This window comes from Rhinolophus sinicus, linkage group LG11 (assembly GCF_036562045.2).
Source record: "Rhinolophus sinicus isolate RSC01 linkage group LG11, ASM3656204v1, whole genome shotgun sequence".
Classification (NCBI taxonomy): Eukaryota; Metazoa; Chordata; class Mammalia; order Chiroptera; family Rhinolophidae; genus Rhinolophus; species Rhinolophus sinicus.
The window spans coordinates 14,353,261-14,375,452 of NC_133760.1; the positions used below are offsets into that span (position 1 = coordinate 14,353,261).

Below are 22,192 nucleotides of genomic sequence, written 5' to 3' on the forward strand. Positions count from 1 at the left end.
ATGTGCGGCCATAGTCCTGTCCCTACTAGTAAACAACTTGTTTTGCAAACCTCAATCCAACATATATAATACATTTTATATGCTCTCTACACTGGGCTAAGGTCACACACGCAGGGAGGGACAGAAGAAAGAGGCAAACCACTCTCATTGAATAACACTTTCTGAGGCCCTTTCTGAGCTAGACTCTGAGCTGAACAATGCCGGGGACACAATGGTAACAAAGATGGCCCCAGGCCTGGCCTCCTAGGGTTCTTAGTCTACTAGGGGTAGACGGACCCATCTTTAGACAGTGACAGCCCAGAGTGGTCCAGGCTGTGATGAGGGACGCTGAGGCAGAGCATCAGGGTGATTTTGAGGAAAGCTGGGCAAGACCAGAGGCGGTACCTAGTGATTAAGAGGGTGTCCCAGAAAATTCATAAGAATAACCAAGTGAATATTGAGAAAAGCATTCATTCAAAGGCAAGGGCATGTGCAGAAACAGAAGTGTGAAACAGATTGGGGAGTGGGGAGACAAAGATGGAGGATGGGCAGGGCCGCATGACGCAGTCTTAGATTCCAGACTACAAGGCTTGAACCTCGTCCAAAGGGCACTGGGGAGTCAGGAAGATTTCAAGCAAGGGAGGGACAGAGTCAGGTTTTGCTTTAGGAAGATACCCCTGGCTGCCATTGGTGGGTGGACCACTGCTGGAAGCAGACAGACTGGGAGCCCAGGGCAAGTTGGGGTAGGAAATCCCCATAGGGAGGAGCCGTGGGAAAGGAAGGAGGGGGCTGGCAGGTAGGTCAGTCAGGGGGCTGAGTGGGCCGTGGTGCTGATAGGCTGGATGGGAGGGAGCCGGTCAGGGAAAGGCCCAGGGTTCTGGCTTGAAGAGGGGGCAGTGGGGCCAACCCTGAGATGGGAATCCTGGAGGAAAGACAGTTTTGGGAGATACTGAGGCCAGTGTGGGACCCGGTGAGATAAGGGTCCCAGGGGCTATCCAGGAGGTGTCCAGGGCACTGTGGAGCTCCAGGTCTGAGGCAAAGAGGAGGGGCTGAGGCAGGGACTGAGAGGAAACAGCCCGTAGGAGTGGGTGAGAAGCACACGAAGAATACAGCCACGCCCGGGAATCAGGAAGGGCCGGTCACCTCAAACACGTCCTGGAAAGGGGGTAAGACGCGGGTCACACGTAGGGCGCAGCTGACAGTTCTGTGGCGGATATCACTGTCTCTTCTCTCTGGTCATCTCAGGGCCGTAAGGGGTAGTAGTGCTTGTCAGGGGACGGAGCGGACTGCACAAGAGCAAATGTGGCTGACAGCCACTGATGCGCTCGCGCTTAGGATTCCCGCCCACATCACCACAGTTGGTGCTCCAGGGTAACGTGGTGATCATATGCGGATCACCATCGGAGCCCAAAGGTAGGTGCCAAGCCTCCAGGACTGGGGTCTGGGCCCCAGAACCTTCTTAGAGCTTACTGGATCCTAAGCTCTACGCCAGACCCCACCTCCAGCCCGCAGATCCCGCCCTTGGACCACCCCCTTCCTCCCCACCCTTCCTACAGCCCCAAGTCCCACCCCTTTATCAGAGCCTGGCTCCATTCTGTAGATCCTTCCCCAGGGCCACAGATACAGTCCTCAGACCCCTTCCTTCCCTCGGTCCTTTCCTCTGGCCCGTGGACCCCACCCCAGCACAGAGATGCTTCCCTAAACCTCAGCCTGCACCGCAACCCTCAGAGCCTGTCAGAGCCCACAGACCATGACTTAGACTGTCCTCCCTTGGATTCCCTCTCACAGCTGGTAGAACCCCACTACCTCTCAGATTCTAACCCTCAGGCCCCTCTTCCTCCAGCCCATAGGTAATCTTCAGACCCTCTTGCCAGCCTCCCTCCCACTCCTTTCCAGGGCCCAGACCCTATCCCTGTAACCCTTACACTCCCTCCCCCGGATGGTGCTCCACCCTCAGACTCCCTTAGACCCCTGATCCATTATGTAGCTCTTTCTCAAAGCCTACCCTCCTTTCTCTTTCGGGTGCCTCCCTCCAAATCAGACACCCCCTTGAATCCCTTTCCCTTTCTGACCGCTCCCAGGACTCCCAGCCAGCTGTGTCCTTCTCCTTCTCCTCCCCTGTGAGACACCCTAGCTGGTCCCTGCCCAGGAGCTGACTGAGTCAGGATGTTACCGAACTCAGGTTCAGCGCAGCTTGCTGCCCGAAGAGTCCAAGACACTAGAGTGATAAGAGTTGGTGAGGAGGAAAACCATCCTTTATTCTAGATGCCGGCAGCTAGGGAAGAAGGCAGACTCATGTCTAAAGAACCACCTTCCCGGAGCCAAAATGATTAAGGGGTTTTATAGGCAGGTAAATGGGAAAGAACAAAGGAAAGCAGGCTTCATGGCTGATAGTTGAGAAGTCGTCCCCTGGCCTGTTCCAAGGCCTCAGGTCTGTCTCAGTGTTATCTTAAATCTTACTGTCCACAGCCCGAAAATTATTACGAACTGCTATGGAGTTGAGATCATGAATCCCGATACCTGGGTGCCTGAAGATAAAAGAAGCCGCTTTTTTTCAGGTTAGGATGTTAATTAGTAAGATAGCGATAGCCTTGAGAAAGGGCACAAACGGAGTTAATCAGTGAGGGGAGAAACACAGTTAATCAGTGAGGGGAGAAACAAAGAGAAAACAGCTGAATATTAAACTATAAACCGGCTAATTTTAATTACCTTGATCTACCAAGTTTCACTCTTACAAGGAGGCCACAGATGCCCTCCCTGAGCTCCCCGTGGAGCTTGGCTTCATTGGGGATCCAGAAGCACGGGTGGGCCATCTTCATCGCCTGGCTTTTGCTGGGGCCCAGGCTGGGGCCTCATTCACCTCCTGAGGAGAGGTAAGGGTTTGGCTGCTGAAACTGCCTGTGGGGATCGAGGGGCAGTATGGAGGCTGCAACTTCATCTGGCCAGTAAAAAACGTTGTACTAGGCACCTACTGTGTGCCAGGCTTTGTTGTCTGTGATGGAGATTTAGGAGTAAACATGACTTTCTGGGTCACTGTGAATGAAATTTATTATGGGAATTTAAGAGAGTGATGAGAATGAGGTAGACACACTATAAAGGATGGCCTTATGGGTGGAGTGATACTTGAGTCTCACAGTATTAGAGCCAATCATACAAAAAGCTGGGGAAGAGCATTTCAGAAAGATGGGATAGCCAGTGCAAAGGCCCTGATGTCAAAACACACTGCGTATGTGTAAGTAGCAGCAGGGAACAAAGGGACTCAGGGAGAGGACCAAAGCTGAAGAAGCAGCAGGTACAGACAAGAAAGGGCCTCAAAATGAATATGAATTTTGTTCTGTGTGTGATGGAAAACCACTGGAGTTGTAGGCAGGAAATTAATGTTACCCAACTTACAATTTCTGTTTTTCATTAATTTTTGTAAATTGATTGTGTATCCAGCCACTTTCCCAACTTGCTTAATAGTAGTAATTGCTTATTATTGGCAGATGGCGACAGTTTGGTCTCAGCCCTTCAATCTTGAAACTAATTTCTTTCTTTTTTTGTCATAAGGTGTTGGCCAGAACGCCCAAACCTTGTTGCCAATGGGCAACTCTTTCCTTGTTCTTGATATTTAAGGAAATAAGTCTAGTCTCTGCATTAAATATTATGCTTGCTTTTGGGTTTTGGTTTATAATTTTTATCAATTAAGGAAGTTCCCATCTAGTCTTAGTTTTCTGAGGTGTATTTTCCTTAGTAGGTGTTGAATTTTATCAATTGCCTTTTCTGTATCTACTGAGTTAAACATGATTTTTGTCCTTTACTCCATCAATGTGTTTTATTACACTGATAGATTTCCTTTTGTGGAATCATCCTTGCTTTCTGGAAATAAATTGATTGAGTTACCCCTTTTATTTTATTTAGGGGTTTTCATATATGATCACAAATGGAATTGAGATATAATTTCATTTTCTGGTTCTGGAAACTCTCATCTGGTTTTGGAATTAAGGTCATACTAGCTTCATAAAATGAGCCCTCCCCTCTTTTTCCTGTTTTCTGTTTTTGGAACAACTTGTGTAAGAGTATCTGTACATGAAATGTTTATCATTGTAATAATCATATATATCAAGAAACGATTTGTGTTTTAAGAAGATCCCTCTGCAGGGATTATTCCAAACAAATGCAGAAAACCAATTAGAATGTCATTGCAAAAGAGGTGGGCTACTGAGTAAAATAAGATGCAGTGAGTGTGAGATTCAGAGGTTCCCAAGGGACTTCATTTGGAGGGATTTTGTGGCAGAGACCAAGCTGGATAGGACCAAGTGCATGATTGATTAGCCATGTCTACCAAGAACATAGGAGTGCAAGGCTAAGGATGCCGTGCATTTGCTCTCCCTGAGGATATGGGATAGGGCCTGGAGGAAGAGGAACTCAGGGATGATAAGTGCAAAGAAATAGGGCTTGGGAGGGGTGACCTGAGCGGGATGATGGAGAGAGAGAATTGGCAAGGCTGTGGAAGCCAAGGTACAGAGGAGGTTGCTACCTGGATTCTGCTCTTACGTGCAGTGTTCAAAAATAAACTCAAGAGATTTCCTGATAAAACCCAGAGTTTGCTTTTCTTAAAGAATTGGATAGGACCTGTACATGCACTGAATTAGAGCTGGGTGGAGGCTGCCTGCCCTGGGCAGTGCACAAGGCTCCTGTAAGCCCAAATCTCCAATGAAGTCCACTTCCTCTTGGCCCCTGGGTAACCGTATGATTTTGAGACCTCTGCGAAGGGGGATGGATGTCAGCATGGCAGATAGATGTCACCCCTTGTTCCAACTCTCTGGACTTAATGGTGAGCACTGCATTGAGATGGATTCTGAGGCAGAGTCGCCAGAGGCTGGAGGGTGTGGTTTTAGGACATAGGGATGGAACCTGGGGTCAAGAGTCACCCAGTCAAGGAGGGACTGTGGGGGCTGGGAATTGGCAAAGGTATTGCCTGGAGTAAAGGGCAGGGACAGGCCTAAGCCTCGCTGCCCCTCAGTTGTCCAGGTAAAAATGGTAAGAACTCTGCTGGGCAGACGGGGCTCTTCCTCTCAATGCTGCTGGGCCACAGCTCTGCCACGCAGCTCCTGCTAGCCTTTGGCACCAACCCCAACCAGTGAACAGGTGGTGATGCTGCCACACTCCCAGGACCCCATCCCATCCCCCATGACCCCATCCCCTGATGACCCTCCTGTCCCCAATGACCCCTCTTGTCCTCTCAATTAACCCCTTCTTGTCCTCCAATGACTATTCCCATTCTCCTGGTGCCTCCCACGCTCACAGGGATCCGCTCAAAGACCCCCACCAGGTCCCCAAGCGATCCCTCCTGTCCTGATACCACCTACCATGTTCATTGACTCCTTTCATCTCTCAATGTGCCTCTCCTGCCACCTCTTGTCTCTGTTCTGTCCTTTTCTAATCCATTCCTGTTCACATTGTTCTGCTGCAGCCTCTGTCTCGATGGCAGCATACCAGTGCCCTCAGGCACCTTTTCAGGCCGCAGCCTGGTGATGCTTCACCTCCTGCAGGTAGCGGTGACCTGCGTCTGCATGACCCGCAGGGTCACACTCCTCGGGACTGGGCAGAGCAGGGTGGTGCCAGGAGGTGAGCAGTGGCCCAGGTAGGGTGGGGCCATCGGGGTCAGCAACCCCACCCTACCTCATCCCACATGACCTCCATCCAGGTGCTGGAGCTGTTCCAACTCTGCCGTGCCCACATGTCAGCACTAGTGCATGGCAGTGACTTGGCACCCACTGCCTCCCTGAGCCAGTTGCAGGCTGGCTCTGGACACAACCTGTGTGGCTCCCTGTCCTTGCTGCAGCTGATGCAGGCAGACAGGTAACTGTCCACACTGTGAGCCTGCCCACACACCACTCCTTGCTACCCCAGACTTACTCTCGGATTGCCCTTTACCCCAGGGCACCAAGGCCAGAGAAAAGCAGGAGACCCCACCAAATCCTAGCCTTGGGGTTCAGCCAGGTAAGCAAGAGAGGTTGGGGGAGCAGGGACCACCCCTGTCCTCTTCATGCTTCACAGTCCTGCTTCTCATCCATAGCTGAGCAGCCTGTGACCACTGGGGCTGGTAACAGGCATTTCCCCCTCATGGCCCCCAAGGAGCTGCTGCCTGCCCAGGGCGAGCCTGACCATGCCTATAAGGACAGTTCCCTCACACTCATGGCCAAATGAGAGACAGTCCCTCCCAAACCCCTGCCTGGCTGCCCAGAAGAGCTCTGGGAAGAGTCCAGCTCTCCTGCTCTCCTCATAAGGAAAACCCCCTTGTCTCAGATGTACACTTTCTCCCCTCCCCATCTCCAGCCTCCCGTGGAGGGGCCACTCAGTGATCATGTGGCAGCTGAAGGCACTTGGAACCCAGCCTGATGTGCTGTTGGCTGACCTTCAGCACTACCACCCCCAGCCTTCTCCCCAGGACAGCCCAGTCTCCTTCCTGCCTCCTGACTCATGTTTCATAAACAGAAGACCAGGGAGTGTGGCAATGGCCGTGGTTACAGAGTCTTCACCTCTGGGCCAGCACCCGGCATAGAGCCCTCCTACTGGAGTGACCATCCCCTCCCCTGGAAAGTGGGTACCCAGTTCTGTGTGCTGTGTCTTGTAGGCTGCAGAGAGGAGGTGGGTGTAGGGAGGGGTACCACAAATGGAGTACAAACCGGGTGCTGGCTCTCTGACGGCCAGGCTGTGTGACCCAGGGTCTGTTTCTCTCTTATCTGGTAGCTGGTATAGATTGGCAGCCCTTGGCACATGGTGATCTGTTCCCAGGGGCAACCCCCACCCCATGCAGTTGGGGCCTCCTCACGAGTGGCCTGTTCTCCTCTCATCCAGCACCCTGCACCACCCCAACCTGTTGCTGTTGATGGCACTGAGCTCCTTGGCAGACCTGCTGAGGCTGTGCCTTCTCTTCGAGCCCATGTGGCTTGGCTCCCTACATGTGGTACTGCAACCCCTGGAGACCAAGTGAGCGGTGGCCTCGTACTATGCCCGCTTGCTGCCTGGCTGCCTGCTGGTACAGGTGCTGGAGGCCCTGCAGTTCCTGCAGGCCCGCTGCCATGCTCATGGTGGCCTTAGCTCACATGCTGTGCAGCTGGTGCCGCCAGGCCTGGCCAAGGTGAGCAGCCTGAAGCACGGATCCCACTGCACCAGTGCTGGCTGCGGCCCAGGTGAGTGCACGTCTTACCTGCCCGCCCAGCGTCCCTGTCTAGGAGTCACTGGCTCACCTGGCTCCTCGGCCTCCATAGGCCTCAGCAGGGCTACCCTAGGGCTGCCCCTGCCTCCTGAACTGTACCCGTGGCTGCCACTTGAGCTCATCTGTGGTGATATGCCTGCCACCACCTCAGACCACTGCAACTTCTGCATCCTGGCCCAGGAAGTCTTCACTGGCCAGTGAGCGACCCTACACCTTACCTCATTGAGGCACCACGCCTGTTTGGGTCTTACAATCATGCTTCTTCACAGGAGAGCTGCCCAGGGCTGCAAAAGAAGGTCCTGAGGTGAAGGCTAAACTGGAAGTAGGTGAGAGCCCAGCTCTGGACCCCCTGGTGCCAGCCCCCTATTAGGCCTTGGTTCAGGGTTCAGACTGGGTTGGGCTGAGGGCCTGCTGACCACTGGGACAGCCTCCACAATACCCGATACCTGCTCTGGAAAGCCATGGCCCAGGTACAGGACAGGTTGGCAGGGGTGGGTGGTAGCCATGGAACCTCAAGCAGGGCCCATGTCCCTACATCCAGTCTCCTTTCGACAGGACTCGACTCCTGAGGTGAGCTTCCAGATGTATTGGACTATACTGTGCCCTGCACCCCATGGCTCCCCACCAGGTTAGAGGGCAAGGAGGGGAGGTAGCAGGCGCTGGGCACAGCTCAGCTGTACCCCCTCCCCATTCCAACCACCTGGTCTGTTCCCCAGGAGACATTGTACTATGAGGTGGCTCCCAGAGCCGAGACTACACCCAGGCCTGTGCCCACTGTGACGTCCCTAAGCCCCTTCCTGTCCCAGGTAGAAGCCAGGACAGGGATGTGGAGGACCAAGGGAGCTGTGGGATACCTTGGTCACCCACGCGAGCTCTCTGCCATCACTCTCTGCAGGCCCCGAAGACTCCTGAGGTCACGGGCCATAGCAGAGTCTAGAGGGGCCCAGTCAGGGACTTGGCCAGCAGCTTGACTCTAGACAACAGCCTCAGTCCCAATGCTAGCCTCTGGCCAGGCCACAGCCTCACCACTGGGGTCGCCTGCACCGCTGCCTGGAGCCAAATTCAACAGTATAGATACCCTGAGTCCTGTGTGACCATCCAATCCCTAACCTGTGACACCGTCCCCCATTGTTACCAACCCCAATTTAACTGGCTGTCTCTCCTCTGACCAGGGACCCCCATGGGACCCCAAATGTCCCCTCACTGACCTGTGACCCCTGACCAACACTGGTTCCCCCAGGGTCCTGCCCTGCACTCCAGCCTTCAGGACCCAGCCTCCCTGCTGGGAGCCAGGGCTTTTTGGAGCAGTGTGAGCAGAAATTCTCAGCCAAGATGCCAGCCCTTCAGAGGCTGTGGTGGCCCACACTCAGGGCTGCCTGGCTGGACCCCCAGCCCTGGAAGCCCACCTCTTGCCTGCTGACCCATAGGGAGGCTTCCCATACCCTGGAAGCTGCTGGCAGGGAAGGCCACCAGGGCAGGTGAAGCTCAAGACCCTGAGACCATCTCTCACCCCATCCCCCACCCAGGCCCATCCTGAGCTCCATGGCTACCGGCTGGCAGCTTCAGCCTTTTTCCCTGCAGGAAGCTAGCTCTGAGCTGATCAGAGGTCCCTTCTCCAGCATGCAGAAGTGAGAAATGGGCCCTGGTGGGAGGGCCTCTGGGCCCCTTCCTCAGCACTGTGGTAACCCTCGGTCCAGCCCTACTTCACTACTCCCCAGGATGGATCTGCTGGAGATCATAGCAGAGCTGCAAGGGGGATGCCATCTTGGAGATAGGCCCAGCCTTGACCCTACTCCTGACTCAGATTCTTAGGGCGCCCGTGGCCTCCTCTGCAGATAGCTCCCCTCAGATTCTCCCAAGAGGGACTCTCCACTCAATACCTGCTGAAATGATAAAATGAAATAAAATGATAGAGCAACTCATCTGTCTCTGCCTTTGTTCACTGAGCCTTGCTCCAGCATGACAGTAGCAGTCACATTTTCACATTTTTATTCATTAATTTTGTCAGATGGTTTAGTGGGGTATGTGGGGGGAGATGGATCAGGAGCTGTTCCCCCATGCCCTGTGCACAGGTCAGGACATGCTGGGGGGATGGGTGTGCCCCTTAGCCCAGGATAGGGAAGCCATGATAAAAGGTTAGGGACCCACATCAGAAGCAAGTTACAAAGTTAGAAACCTGGGGTAGAGATCAGAAGCTCAAGAAAATACAAAATAAGGGATTGGGTTGGGCCAAGATCAGTGAGGGAGAGGGAAGGGAGGAAGGTCTCTCGCAGCTCTGGCTCAGCAGTAGCTTCGAGTCTGGCCCTCAGAGTGGAGGGACCAGCTGGGAGTGGGGTAGGGGGGTGGGGGACCAGCCCCCTCCCTTCCTTGCCCCCCATTCCTGTACAAGGTCCCTCGGTGGTGCTCACCACCCCTCCCATAGGCTGGTGGGGCTGCCCTGTAGAACAGGAGAGGCTCAGGAGGGCCCCAGGGCCCAGGCACCCTGTGAGGGGTATGGGGGCCCCAGGGGGCCCGCTGTTTCTGGGGGAGGTGGGGAACTGGGGGGCCAGGATCTGAATGGCTACGGGGATGGGCAGGAGGGGAGGAGGAGCTGGAAGAGGCAGGTGATGGACCCCTGGGCCCTAGGGCTAGGTTGACATAGAGGGGCTCAGGCCGGGTGGAGTGCCGGGCAGGGTACTGAGGGGCTGAATAGCCCAGGTGGTTATGGGGAAAGGAGGAGGCGGGTGGTGGGTAGCTGAGCAGGAAGTCAGGGGACCTGTGGAGTGGTGGTGACTGGCGAAGTATGCCATATGAGGCATTGAGCCTATCTGGCGGCATGGAGCAAAAGGGACTCCAGGACCGGGTGGGGCCAGAGTAGTGGGAGCCATCACCTGCCTCGATCTCATAGTACAGGTTCTCTCCCCTGTCAAGCGGTGCAGGGGGACCCAAGGAACTCCTCCAGACTGGGGATGGGGAGCTGGGCTGGAAGGATGGGGAGGCCAGGGGGTACAAGCCTGGTTTGGGGACACCAAGAAAGGGTGGCAGGCACTCTCGGGGGGCTGAAGAGAAGCCGCCAGGGGTTCTCAGAGAAGCAGGAACCTGCGAGGAGACAGAACATGGGAACTGGGCTGATGTCTCTGGCACATCCCTTCAGCCCCCGCCTGTCCTGAGCTGGGCACTGACCTGCGCAGGGCCTCTGTGTCCCCTCCTTGAGATCCCTGTGGGCCGCTGGCTCCCATCACTTTGTTGCCTTGGTAGGGAGGGTAGGGGTCCTGGAGCCCAGGCACCCGGGTGGGCTAGGGAGTTGAAAGGTGGCCCACTCCCTGAGGATGCCGGGGGCTTACAGCCCACCTCCAGGGACAGTGAGCGGCAGAAAGGGGAGTGCGGAGCAGATGGGTTGCTCCCATGTTCCTGTTGGTTCTGTCTCTGGGCCACCTGCTGAGCCCGCTCAGCCAGGGCCAGGGCCATGAGGCGTGCTGGGTTCTTGGGGGGTGGAGGCGGGGCTCCCCCAGGGCGCAGAAGGGATAGGGGTGAGGGAAGCATCGGTGAATCCATTCCAGGCCCTACACAGAGAGGAAAGGGAAGGAGTGTCAGCCAGGTCTTGGGCACAGCCTGAGTCTGTGAGGGTGTGAGGTGGGCTGAATAGGACTCACCATGTTGGCCTTGGGCTCCCCGGGGACCCGGTAGTGCCAGCTTGCTGCAGATCTCCTGTTGGCAGGTGTCACTCAGCTGGGCTTCAGTTCCATGCAGCAGTAGGGGGATGAGATGGGGGCGCAAGCCTGGGCTGGGGCTGAGTGCTGGCGTTGGGGTGACTGAGGCAGGTGTTCCCCCAGCCCCCAACAGCTCCAGGACAGCAGGTGGCACTGATACAGCCAGGGGCTCTGAGATGTCCAGGGCAGTGGGTGAGGCAGGGCTGGTGGGCCCACGGGGTGAGAGGGCCTGGGGGGTTGCCCTAGGTGGGAAGGCAGAAGCGGGGGCTGGGGGGGCTGGGCTGGCAGGAGGTGCAGGGTCCCCTGGGGTGGGGCTGCTGCAGCGAAAGGTAAGGGGATCAAAGTCGAGCCCTCGGAGCCCCTCTAGGCAGCGGGGTGGGCTGAAGTCCAGCTCATCACCATCATCCAGCCACGCTGAAGTTCGGTGTGAGGGGGAACCGGAGAGTGCCCCGAGCCCAGCTGCTGAGGAGGACGACGACTCGGAGGTCTTGGAGGAGGAGGACGACTCAGAGGAGGAGGATGAGGACAGGCTCTCGCAGGAGCCAGCGGGGGCCGGGCCCACAGGAAAAGCATCACTGCTAGAGTGGGGTCGCCGTAGCCTGTGCAGCCTCTGGAGGCCTGGACGGGGTAGTGGGGGTCAGTTAGGGGTCAGGGCTCACAACTTTACATACCCTTACATCAGTGAGAAAAGGGCACACAACCCAGGAAGTTGGGGAAATAACATGCAAAGGCATATCCCTGGATAGGGTCACAATGGCTGCAAACCCAGGGAGAGCTGTTCAGACTCACGGTGATAAAGGAAATGAATGGCAAGTCCATGAGGAGAACCACTCCAGACCCAAAAGCCAGAATGAAGTCTGACAACCCCACGGGTTGTGAGCATGAGACCAGCAGGATCTCAAACAAGGCTGTTGGGAGTACAGATGGGGAAACCACGTTTGGAAAACAATTGGGCCTTGTCTTGTTCGGTTGAACATGAGCATACCCTAGAGTATGCACCGCCATTCCTGGGTATGTGCATAGCTCTCAGGAGTGCGGGCATGGCAGGGAGTGCTCATAAGAGCCCCCAAATCCATCAGGAGTAGGATGGACAAGCAACTCTGGATGGGATATCCACATGGAACAGTAGAGAGCAGCAGAGAAGAGTGAGCTACACCTGGCAACACGGATAGCAGTCTATAATGCAGTGGTGACAGTCAAGTTCCACATATAGCATGATACCCCCTTTCTTATGATACATTTAATTCAAGTTTCCAAATGACTAGAACTGTGCTTTATGTATTTACACATATACCTGCACATGATAAAACCTTAAAAACAGGGAGATGACGACCGTCAAATCAGGATGCCTCTAGTGGGGAGGCAGCAGGTGGGAGATGGGAGGAGCTTATAGGTAAGGTAGTGGGGCTCTTTCAGTTCTGGCCAGTGGGTTCATGGATGTTCATTATATATTTAAATTTATTCAAAAGGAATGAATAAAAGCCTTATTTAAAATGATCCTGTATGGACCAATGCTCACAGTGTGTCATGAACCAAGGGTGATGTTTTATCCAACTCATTGTACCTGATGTCCAGATTAAAAACTGAAAAAACCCCAAGACCCCTAAATTTGAAGTACAGCATTTCGAGGCCAGCTCAGGGCCCCAACCCTTCCCAGACCCCCGGGGCACAGGCCAGGCCACCGTGAGCTCACCAGCCCCACTGGCCTGCGATGACAGAGACTCCTCACTCTTGGCAGATCTAAGTGTGACTGTGTCAGGTCGGCTGCCTGCAAGGAGAGGTAGAAAGATCACAGGGACAATCCAGAGTGCCTCCCCCACCACCATGCCAACTGCCTAACTTCTGACCTGAAGGCTGCGGTGGGGTACGTGTGCCCCCCAGCCAGGGAAGAGGCTTCTTTCGGGGGATGCTGGGGCCCCGGCCCAATGCAAAGAAGGTCTTCCAGCTGCTACCTCCTGGCTTCCGCTGTTTCTCGCCTCTCTCCCCTTTCCTCCTGGGGTTTGGGTGAGACACAGGAGGCAGTCTGAGGAGCTGGGGCCTCCAAGCTAGTCCGTCCACTCCCTGGCATTCCACTCACCTTTCCACAGGTGAGGCTGAGGCCTTGGGAGCTGTGGACTCAGTAGGCGTCCCCAGCCGGCCCTGGGTACGAGCCTGGGCTTCCTCCAGTGTCAGCAGGCGAGTGGAGGGGCCGCTGCCCGCAAGGGACTTGGGCCTGGGGAGGAGGCAGCGGCCTGGGGAGTTGGGAAAGTGGGCAGCCGTCAGCCCGGGGGCCATTCAAGGCCACAGGCAAAGCCAAGCGCTACAGCCCAAGCCCCGGCCCCAAAGCGTGCCCCCCGGGCTGGCAAGGCAGGGGACCAGAGAGGATCAGGCAGGAATGGGTGGGCAGCAGGCAGGTGAGGAGGAGGAGTGAGGCGGAACCAGCTGATGAGGCAGCTCCCAGCAGCTAGCGAGGGCAGCAGCTCTGGCTTCAGTTACCTCGGGCCAGAGGGCCCTCCGATGTGCTGAATCCTGACTGGGCTGGGGTCCGGGGCAGGGCAGGGAGTCTGGGTGGGGCCGGGGCAGGGTCAAGTCTGGGGACCTCCCACCTCCTCCCAGGTGGACCCCTGGCCCCAAGTGCCCCCAGGAGCTACAAGGGGTGAAAGAAGACCGATGTCCGGGCCAGGAAGTGGGGATCCTGAGCGTAGGAGCTGAAATGAGAAGGGTGGGGAGGGGAGGGAGAGGCCGGGGCGGGGTCCTCAAATAGCCTGGAGGGAGGTCCAGCTTTAGTGGGGAGGGACAGGGCTGGAGCCCACCTGCCCTCCCGCTGTGGCCCTGACAGTGAGGAGGCAGTAGCCAGGACACCAGGGGGTGGGATGAGCATACCTGCAGGGTCGAGGCCAGCAGAGGTGAAGGTGTCACTGAATAGGACATCCACGTGGGTGAGCAGGAATTCCACCACCACTGACTGCACACGCACCTCCCGGAAGGCCGCTGCTCCACCCAGCCCTACTGACTCCAGCTCCATGGACCTGATGGGAGGAGGGAGAGGGAGGCCAGGTGCCTTGAGCCACAGCTGGGGAATTCTGGCTAGGTAAGGTGGGGAGCCGATAGAAGCAATGACTGTCATTCAACACCTCTGACCTTCTCAAATTGATCACATCTAGAATTGAGTTCTCAACCTTTCTCCAAACTTTCCCCATCTCAGTCAATGCAGTCCTTTAGTGGTTCAGGCCAGACACCTTGGAATTGTTCTTGACCCCTCTCTTTCCCTCGCACCCACATCCAATCTGTTCCCAAACCCTGTGAGCTCCACCCACAAAATCTGTCTGGAATCTAAATTCTTCTCCCCTCCCCTCCACTGCCCCACTCTGGCCCAGCCTCCATCCTCTCCATCCTAGACCTCACAACCCTCCCTCCCTGGTCTCTTGCTCCCATCCCCACTCTCAGTCTGCTTCTCATACACAGCTGGAGGAAGCCTGTGAAGACCGGAGTCAGGTCAAGGCCCTCCCAGCTCAGAGCTCTCACCTGGCTGCATCTCATTCCTGGTAAAAGCACAGTCCTCATAATGACCCAGAGCCCATCCGTCACTCCTCTATCTGGTACCCCATCATCTCTCTAACCTCACCATCTCCTCCCACTCAGCCACTCACACTTACTCACTCACTCAGCTCCAGCCGCACTGGCCTCCCTGCTGTTCCTCCTGACCCAGCCCCAGGACTTTTGCACTTGCTGTTCCCTTTGCCTGGTTTGCTCCTCCCCAGATATCCACCTGGGTCCCTCTCTCACCTTCCACAGATCTTGACTCAAATATTACATTCTCAGTGGAGTCTTCCCTATCCACCTTATTTAAAATTATAAACCTGTACTCTGGTCTGTCTTTGTTTCTTTTTCACCATAGTTCTTATACCCACCATAGGATGCACCACCTATTTTATTTAGGACAGAGAGCTTGCCTGTCTGAGGCTTACCCTGCTGATGGCCACAGAAGACTTCTTGCTGAAGCCTTCCTTTCCACTCTATCTAAACATTCTGGAATGTCATGACCCTGTGCATCCCCCTTCCCTGCTTTGTAAACCTTCTCCTTGCCACTCGCCACTATCAGACCACACTCTGTATTTTCTTGTTAATGGTTCATTTTCCACCTCCCTCATGAGAATCTTGCTCACTACTCTGGCCCCAGTGCTGAGAACAGGGGCTGGCACACAGAAGGTACTTAATATATGTTGAATGAAATGAACAAGAGAACAAAAGTTGGGTGGGTTCCTGGGGAGGGGATTGGGGTGGGGGGGAGACTTGGGGCTCAGCCTATGGGAGGGAGTTGTGGGTGGCAGGCTGGTGAGCTGCCATCTTACCGTAGCAGGTTGGGTGCCCAGACGATGGCCAGGTTGCGGGCATGCATGCTGGTGTTGGCACTGTGTCTTGCCATGCGGGCCAAGTGCCTCAGCAGGTATTCCAGAGTCCTGGGAATAGGAGTAGAGGGGGACACCTGAGCCTCAACGCCCTTGGGAGCCCACCACAGCCCTTCCCTGTCCCTCCTGGTTACCTGTAGTGCGGTGGGGGCAGCTGCTGGATGACGTCGTGGACACGCACCAGGCGTTCCTCCTCCCCAGGCACCGACATGGCCTCCTAAAATTGTGCACAGGTGACATGGGGTCTGGGCCCAATGCCTCCCAGCACCCTCTAACCTCGCCAGCTCCCTTACTCACACTGAACTTCCCGTAGAGCTGATATGTGAGCAACGGGTTGGGCAGCTCTCGGAAATAGAGCTTGCAGAGGGAGGACACACTGTGGATGTCCTGCAGGAAGGCGGGGCCAGACAGTTCAGGGATCCTCTCACTGTCAAACTCATGCCTGAGGCCACCAGGCCAAGGAGGAGGAAGACTTGGGTCAGAGCTGGCCTACCGGTCCGTGCCCTCCCTGCCCCACCCCCGCTGCCCACAGAGGGATGCAACCCTCTTCCTGTGCTGGGCTCTTCTGAGGCAGAGCCTTACTGGACCTGTAACAACCCTGTGTACCAAAGACAAGGGTGCTCCATTTTACAGAGGACACTAATGCTCAGGTGGGAGGTGCCCCTGCCTATAGCCACCCAAGGCCACCTGACTCCAGAGTGTATCCCTGCACCTTACATCAAGTTGTGCCGTTCTCTTGGCTTCAAGAGGTCACTGGAAAACATGCCTGAAATCCCAGCAGCCCCCTACTCACAACTGTCTGGTGGTGTCCTACTGCTCAAGGGTAAAAGCTCAATACACGTGACCTCATGCTGCATCTCTCACTGACCCCAGGATCCGTGCTCTTCCTTCATAGCCGTTAGCCTCAATGCTTGTGTCTCACTGTTTCCCAACTGTCATGCACACTGTCCCTCCTTGGCTAAGAACCCTCCTGTGGTTCCCCCCTCATTCCAAATAAAAGCCAAAATCCTAACAATCATCAAAAAGGCCTTGCACGCTTTGCCTTAATTACGTCTCAGACATCAATCATGTCCTGCTGCTTTCCTCTTTGGAACACCTGTTCCCTCTACCATGAATGCTTTTCCCAGGATAAACACGGCACGCTCACTCCCTCGCATGGTCCAGAGGGAGCTCTCTCTCGGGAGGCCTTCTCTGTCTACCCTATTTCAAACTGTAATACCCCTCCTGGATTTGCTATGATCCTGCTTACCTCCCCATATCTTGTTCTTCACAGCACTTGTCACCTACTAGTAAACTCTCTCATTTCTTTGTCACTCCCTCTAGCATGTGTTCCCCACGAGGGTGGGAGTCTCTAGTCCCCCTTCACCACTGTGTCCTCAGTGTCTTGTGCTTGGCACGTGGCAGGTGCTCAGTGAAGGTGAGCCCTCCGCTTCCAGTGCTCATTCTGCTCCCACCTCTCAGGCCTCAGCTGGGGTGTCACTTCCTCAGAGAAACTCTCTCTCCCTCCAGCCCTGGTCCCACCCTGTTCTATGCCCTCCTAACTCCCAAGAACTGTGTCCCCAGCACATGGCACGGGGCCTAGACTAGAGATGATGCTCAGTAAAAATTTGTGGAGGGAAGGGGTTGGTGAAAGGCCCTCACCGTAGCCTCTGGATATTGGATGACACGCCTGAGAGCCGATAGATTCCATCTACCACCCCGTGGGCCTCAATAAACTCAGAGCAGCAGCGAAGTACCTGGGGCACTGGGAGAAAGCAGTGGGGTCAGGGCTGGGGAGGTGGCATCCTGGGTAGGAGGGGTGGGCTAGGTAGGCGGGCCTGGGCCTCACCGTCCTGGCCTGAGTTGCTGAGGTGCTCTCCCAGGTCACAGCCAAACACCCTCTGCCTCAGGATGCCCCGCTGTCGCAGCCGCTGCCGAGAAGGGCGGGAGCGCATGAAGGTGCGCAGCAGGCCAGCCAGCTTCCCACGTGGCCGGGGCACAGCTGTGGGGGTAAAGGCAGATCACAAAGGGTCAGTGCAGCCACCAGTCTAGTGGGGTGGAGGGCAGGGGCCTGGCTCCTTGTTTCCATTACCTGAGGTCAGAGAGGAGACACCCTGGGGAGCCGGGACACCACATGGGAGACCATCGGCATCTGTGGGGTGAACAATGGGTGGGAAGGATGAACAGCAGACAAAGGATGCAGGAAGGCCTCCCCACTTTGCCCTTGGCACTTACCCCCCTTGAGTCCTGGACTGGGCCGCTCTGTGAACAGCTCCACACACTCGCTGGGGAAGAAACCGACCTGAGGAGGGTTCAGGGTCAGTGTCTGGGCCTTCCTAGCTTGGTGTGGTGCCCTAGCCTTACCTGTCCACCCCAAGCCAGGCTCACCTGGAAACCTCGCTTGCCCCGCCACCAGCTCCGATCCTCTGTGGGCGGCATGTCAATCACTGAGACGATGTCTCCCACCTGGGAGTGGGCAGATGAGAGGAGGGAGGGTCAGAAGCAGCTGGGAAGTGGGGTGTCCAGCTCTGGAGTCTGCTCCCCCACAGCCTCACCTCGAAGGACAGCTCATCTGGTGCTTGGGCTGTGTACCGTTTCACCACATGGGCAGCGGCCACCGCAGGGATATTGAGTGAGGCCTCCTCACTCAGGAGCAGTCGCCGGCCATGATTGTCCAGCTGAAATGAGTGGGAATGTGGCAGAGAAAGGCCAGAAGGACATAATAAAGGCAGAGTAGGTTTCTTCATGCCCACTTGTCCCTGACCTAAGAGCCCCAGTCACTCAGAGCTATAAGTCAAACACCTAAATTCGTGCCCCTTCCAAAACAAAGCCCCTCCCTTCCCATCTCATGTCCCAGGACTCCCCTGCCCTGAATCCCTCCTAATACAGTCCTGCACCCTCAGTCTCCATAGCAGATGCAGCACATCTGCTACCTAAAAAGCCGCTGGGTTAAGTCACTCATAGGCAGGTGTTCTGTTACAGCCAACCCTATTTTTAACTGATATACCTTGAAATCCTTACATCCCCAACCCTCACAGCCCAACACCTGCTAACACACACACACACACGCGCACACAAACACACGCTCATTCTCTCTCACAGGCATGCGCCCACACAGACACTGAAATACCAGTGCCTCCTCCACTCTGGCTCGTTTCTTTCCTGTGCCCACACACATTTCCAGGCTGTTTCTTGCTACTCAGACATGCCTCACTCACTCCCAACTCCAAGCTCTGCTGCCTGGGCCCACCTCCATCCAGGTGAGAACAGGCCCACAGTTGAGATTACTGTCCACCAGTCCTGACAGGGTCTCCAGGTATTGCAGCAGCAGTGGCACCAGCATCTGTGGGCAGGTTGTCAGGGTGGGCTCTTGTGAGGAAACCCCAAGAGAACCTACTGCCCTCCTCTACTGCCCTAGATCACCTCTGGGCAGGACAGAAATTCAACCTGAATACATGGATTCTGCTGCTGTTAAGTATAAAATACTGTCATATTAGTTCGTAAATAGGCTATGCCAAACTCCTATGTGCCCCCATTGGTCTGGCCATGTTGACCTTCCCATGGAAACCCCCAAACTTCCCATGATCCTAAAACTCAAGGGAGCCTCCAGAACCCTGTTGCAGTTCTAGGGCCTCTCCATTCTGATTGGCTGGGACTCAGGTCATACTCATTTTTAAATATTTATCGATCCCCCTGCCTTGATGGTTTTCCACATTGCTGATGAAGACACACCATGGCTGAGGCAGGGGCTAGGAAAACAAGCCATTTACCTGGGCAGCCCTGGCACCCTCTGGGGGTGGGGGAAGCTCTGGGAGACAGGAAAACCTCCGGTCAAATATGCACCGGTGGAGGTGGGCATCCAAGGAACGGAAATCATCATAACTGCGGAGAACTGGCCAGGAACGGCCCTGTGGGAGCAGGAAGGACAGAAGGGAACAGTGGTCCCATTTCAGTCAGCTGAGGACTATGGCGACCAGTCCTCTAGGCCAGATGAAAGGCAGGGGTGGCCTCACCTGACAGGTCACCTGCACTCCAAACACCAGCTCATTCTCCCCAGAGAAGCTCGGGCCCTCACGCCCTGGAGATAGCAGGAGCTGTAGAGGGAAAGAAAGGCCCAGGTGAGGGCCTCACTTTTGTTCTAGTCCTGACCCCTCCAGGCTGGCATTATTTAGGTATGGGCTGTGTTCCCCAAGAGCAGGGCCTGGTGATATGTCAGTCAGAGTACAGGGTCCTGGCACAGAGCATATAGCTAACAAAAAGTTGTTGCTAAATGAATAAATGAATGAAACGAATGAAACAGTTCTCCCCTTCGGCCCTGCCACTGCTGCCACTGACTGATCCGATGGGGAGCAGCCAGTCCCAAGGACTGGTCTCAGGGATAGGGTGGTTGACATTGTTTCAAGATTGGGTGGGTTCTCACCTTCCTAACAGCGTGCAAACCCTCATACCTGTATGTGGCCAAAGTCAACATTCTCATAGTGGAAATGGGCACAGTCAGCCAGCCGGGGGAAGGGACCTCGAGGAGCCGAGAGCCTGGGGGACAGGTGACATATTACTAGTGGCTCCTGTGCTTGGCACCCTCCTAAGCCGAGCCTTTCCCTCATCTCTCACCTCTTCCCAGGCTTCCCCTTCACATTGGGCCCCCCAGTGGGGGGCAGGGGCTGCACTGAGCCTTCTCCTGGGCCATCCAGGCTGTCAGTGCTTCGAGCCTGTAGAGCAGAAAGAAGAATCAGAGGCCCCCAGGGATGGGAACAGAGAAGGACAAGGGGAGCATTGTTATTTGCCAGCCTGGGCCTAGAGGCTTGAATCACTCCACACATTGCCATTAGCATGGAGTAGCAGGGTAGGTCAGGGGGAGGTGAAGGCCAGGCTGAGGATAGGCCTTCTTCTTCCTGTGTGGCCTGGGGTGGGGGGCTGGAAGAGCTGGGGCCGAGGGTGAGGCGGGGAGAGAGCATGCTGGTACCCTCTCTCCAGGTTTAAACCCATCCTGTAACCCCTGCAGCATAAAGTCATCTGCCAATTGTGCCTCTCCACATCTCTCATCGATGTCTGGACAATCCCAGCTCCCATTTTATCAGTCTTCCTGCTTCCAACCTCTACCCTCCTGCTGGCTTCTTGACAGCGAGCGCCAGTACAATTTCACACAACACAAATCTGCCTCTGTGTCTCCATTGATCATGGACCTTCAATGGCTCCCTGTTGTCTTCAAGATAAAGCCTGAATTCTCAGTCTCTGTTTACCTCTCCATTCTCATCTCTCCCCATTACCTCCACTTTCAGAGCTCTCAAATTTCTAAGAGTCCAACAAAAGCATCATCTTCTCGTTTCCTTCTAGGCCTTTGCAAAGGCTGTTCTCTCTGCATGGAACACTTTTCCTCACTCTTTCACTAGGTTCACTTCTCCACATCCCTCAGGTCTCAACTCTCATGTTTCCTCCTCTCTGAAGTTCTCTCTGACCCTTCAGGCTGTGTCACCTATTCCTGACTCCAGACTCCTCCACCCCCTGAGGTTCCGCCATCCCAGGCTTGACAACTATGCCTGGGCTTCCTCCATCATAGCCCGGAGTACTCTGAGATGTCACTGTCTGGTGACAAGTCCATCTCCCACACTGGACTGTGACCTCCCCAAGATCAGGGCCTGGAGCTGAGCCCCCAGATCCCCAGCATGGTCTAGCACAGAGGGGGGCACAGAATCGGTACTCCTCACAGGTATGGTTGTGCCTGATTCCTCGCTGGGTCCCAATGCCCAGTGTCAGCCCAGTTGCACAGCAGGGCCTGGTAAAATCTGATGAATAAATTAACCAGCTACCAGATGGGGATGCCCCAGACTGGGCTCTAGTTTCTCCCTCCTTCATATCCCTGCAACCCCAAGTACATCCTTGGGTCTTATCCACGGGTCTGTCAGCCCTCCAGCTCATGCTCCCCAAGGCAGGATGGGATCTGACTCTCTCAGTGCCTGAAACATAGGGTCTGCAAAGAGGTCTCACTGAATGTCTGTTAAGTGAACAAACAAGGGAGTGAATGGATGAATGAGCAGGAGCAGCACAGTGGGAGAGGGAGATGGTGGTGGCGGAGGATGAGGACAAGAATATGAAAAGGACCCAAGGATCAAAAGGGAGGAGGTACAGACTGGGCTTCCGGTTGTGGTGGAGTAAAGGGGAGAGGAGCAGCTGAAGAGGCTGAGGCAAAGGTTCAGGCTGATGATGGGGGTAGAGGAGGGTTGTTTGAGAGGAACTGGGATGGGGTGAGAACGATGAGAAGGAGAAGAAAAGGGTCAGGCTGAGGATGGAGCTGAGTGGGGGTGGGGCTTGAGAATAAGAAAGGGGATGGTGGTAGGAGGAGGGGGCTCGGCCAAGAAGGGGTGGAGGTTGGCGTGAGGACGCCGAGGATGGCTCTGGGAGGGGGCTGGTGAGGACTCAGAGAGCTTCAGCAGGCCTCTTGCAAGGGCCACTTAGGGGATGCCGGTTCCACCCCTGGACCAGCCCCTCCTCCTCCCAAGTCCAAGTCTTCGGCCACTGTCACCCCATCCAGGGCGTGGAAAGGGACGCACGCTGAGAGGGCGGGGCCGGGGTACCGGCAAGTGCCCTAGATCGCGCCGGGGTACAAGACGGACCGCGACTAGGGGTGAGGGGCGGCGCAGGCCTCGGGCTCGGGCTCGGGCGGGGCCGGGGGCGGGGCGCGTGGGGCGGGGCCGCGCACGGACAGACTGCCACGCGGACGGACTGACGGCCGCGTGGGCCCCTCACCACCATAGTCGCGTGGCCTCCTCAGGCGCTGGCCGCGCTGGACTCCTCGATCGTCGTCCTCGTCGCCGATGCCGCCGCCATGGTGACACAAAGGGGAGGGCGCGAGCCGCGCGCTGGCGGCTGCAGGCTCCGCCCCTAACGGCTGCCGGTGGTTCAGGCGCGCGCCCCACGGTGGCGGGGGCAGGGGGACGCGGCGCCGCTCCTTATTG

General features: G+C 55.9%; 1 protein-coding gene and 1 long non-coding RNA gene across 2 annotated transcripts; one reads left to right on the forward strand and one right to left on the reverse strand.

The window, feature by feature from the left end:
• Positions 1-6,813: 6,813 nt before the first annotated feature.
• Positions 6,814-9,102, forward strand: LOC109457232 (uncharacterized). Its single transcript, XR_012490495.1, has 2 exons — positions 6,814-7,653; positions 7,739-9,102. It is a non-coding gene; the product is annotated as an uncharacterized LOC109457232 (long non-coding RNA).
• Positions 9,103-9,155: 53 nt separating this feature from the next.
• ARHGAP33 (Rho GTPase activating protein 33) lies at positions 9,156-22,135 on the reverse strand. The gene is made up of 22 exons (XM_019749980.2): positions 21,984-22,135; positions 19,851-19,948; positions 19,688-19,772; positions 19,253-19,333; positions 19,010-19,147; positions 18,490-18,582; positions 17,795-17,917; positions 17,628-17,705; positions 17,475-17,541; positions 17,332-17,391; positions 17,089-17,241; positions 16,902-17,004; positions 15,558-15,702; positions 15,395-15,477; positions 15,204-15,311; positions 13,735-13,880; positions 12,950-13,103; positions 12,720-12,865; positions 12,566-12,640; positions 10,816-11,490; positions 10,346-10,725; positions 9,156-10,261 (listed from the first exon to the last, which is right to left on the reverse strand). Exons 1-22 carry the CDS (start codon positions 21,987-21,989, stop codon positions 9,464-9,466), a joined length of 3,795 nt encoding a protein of 1,264 aa, XP_019605539.2. The 5' UTR covers positions 21,990-22,135; the 3' UTR covers positions 9,156-9,463.
• Positions 22,136-22,192: the final 57 nt, after the last annotated feature.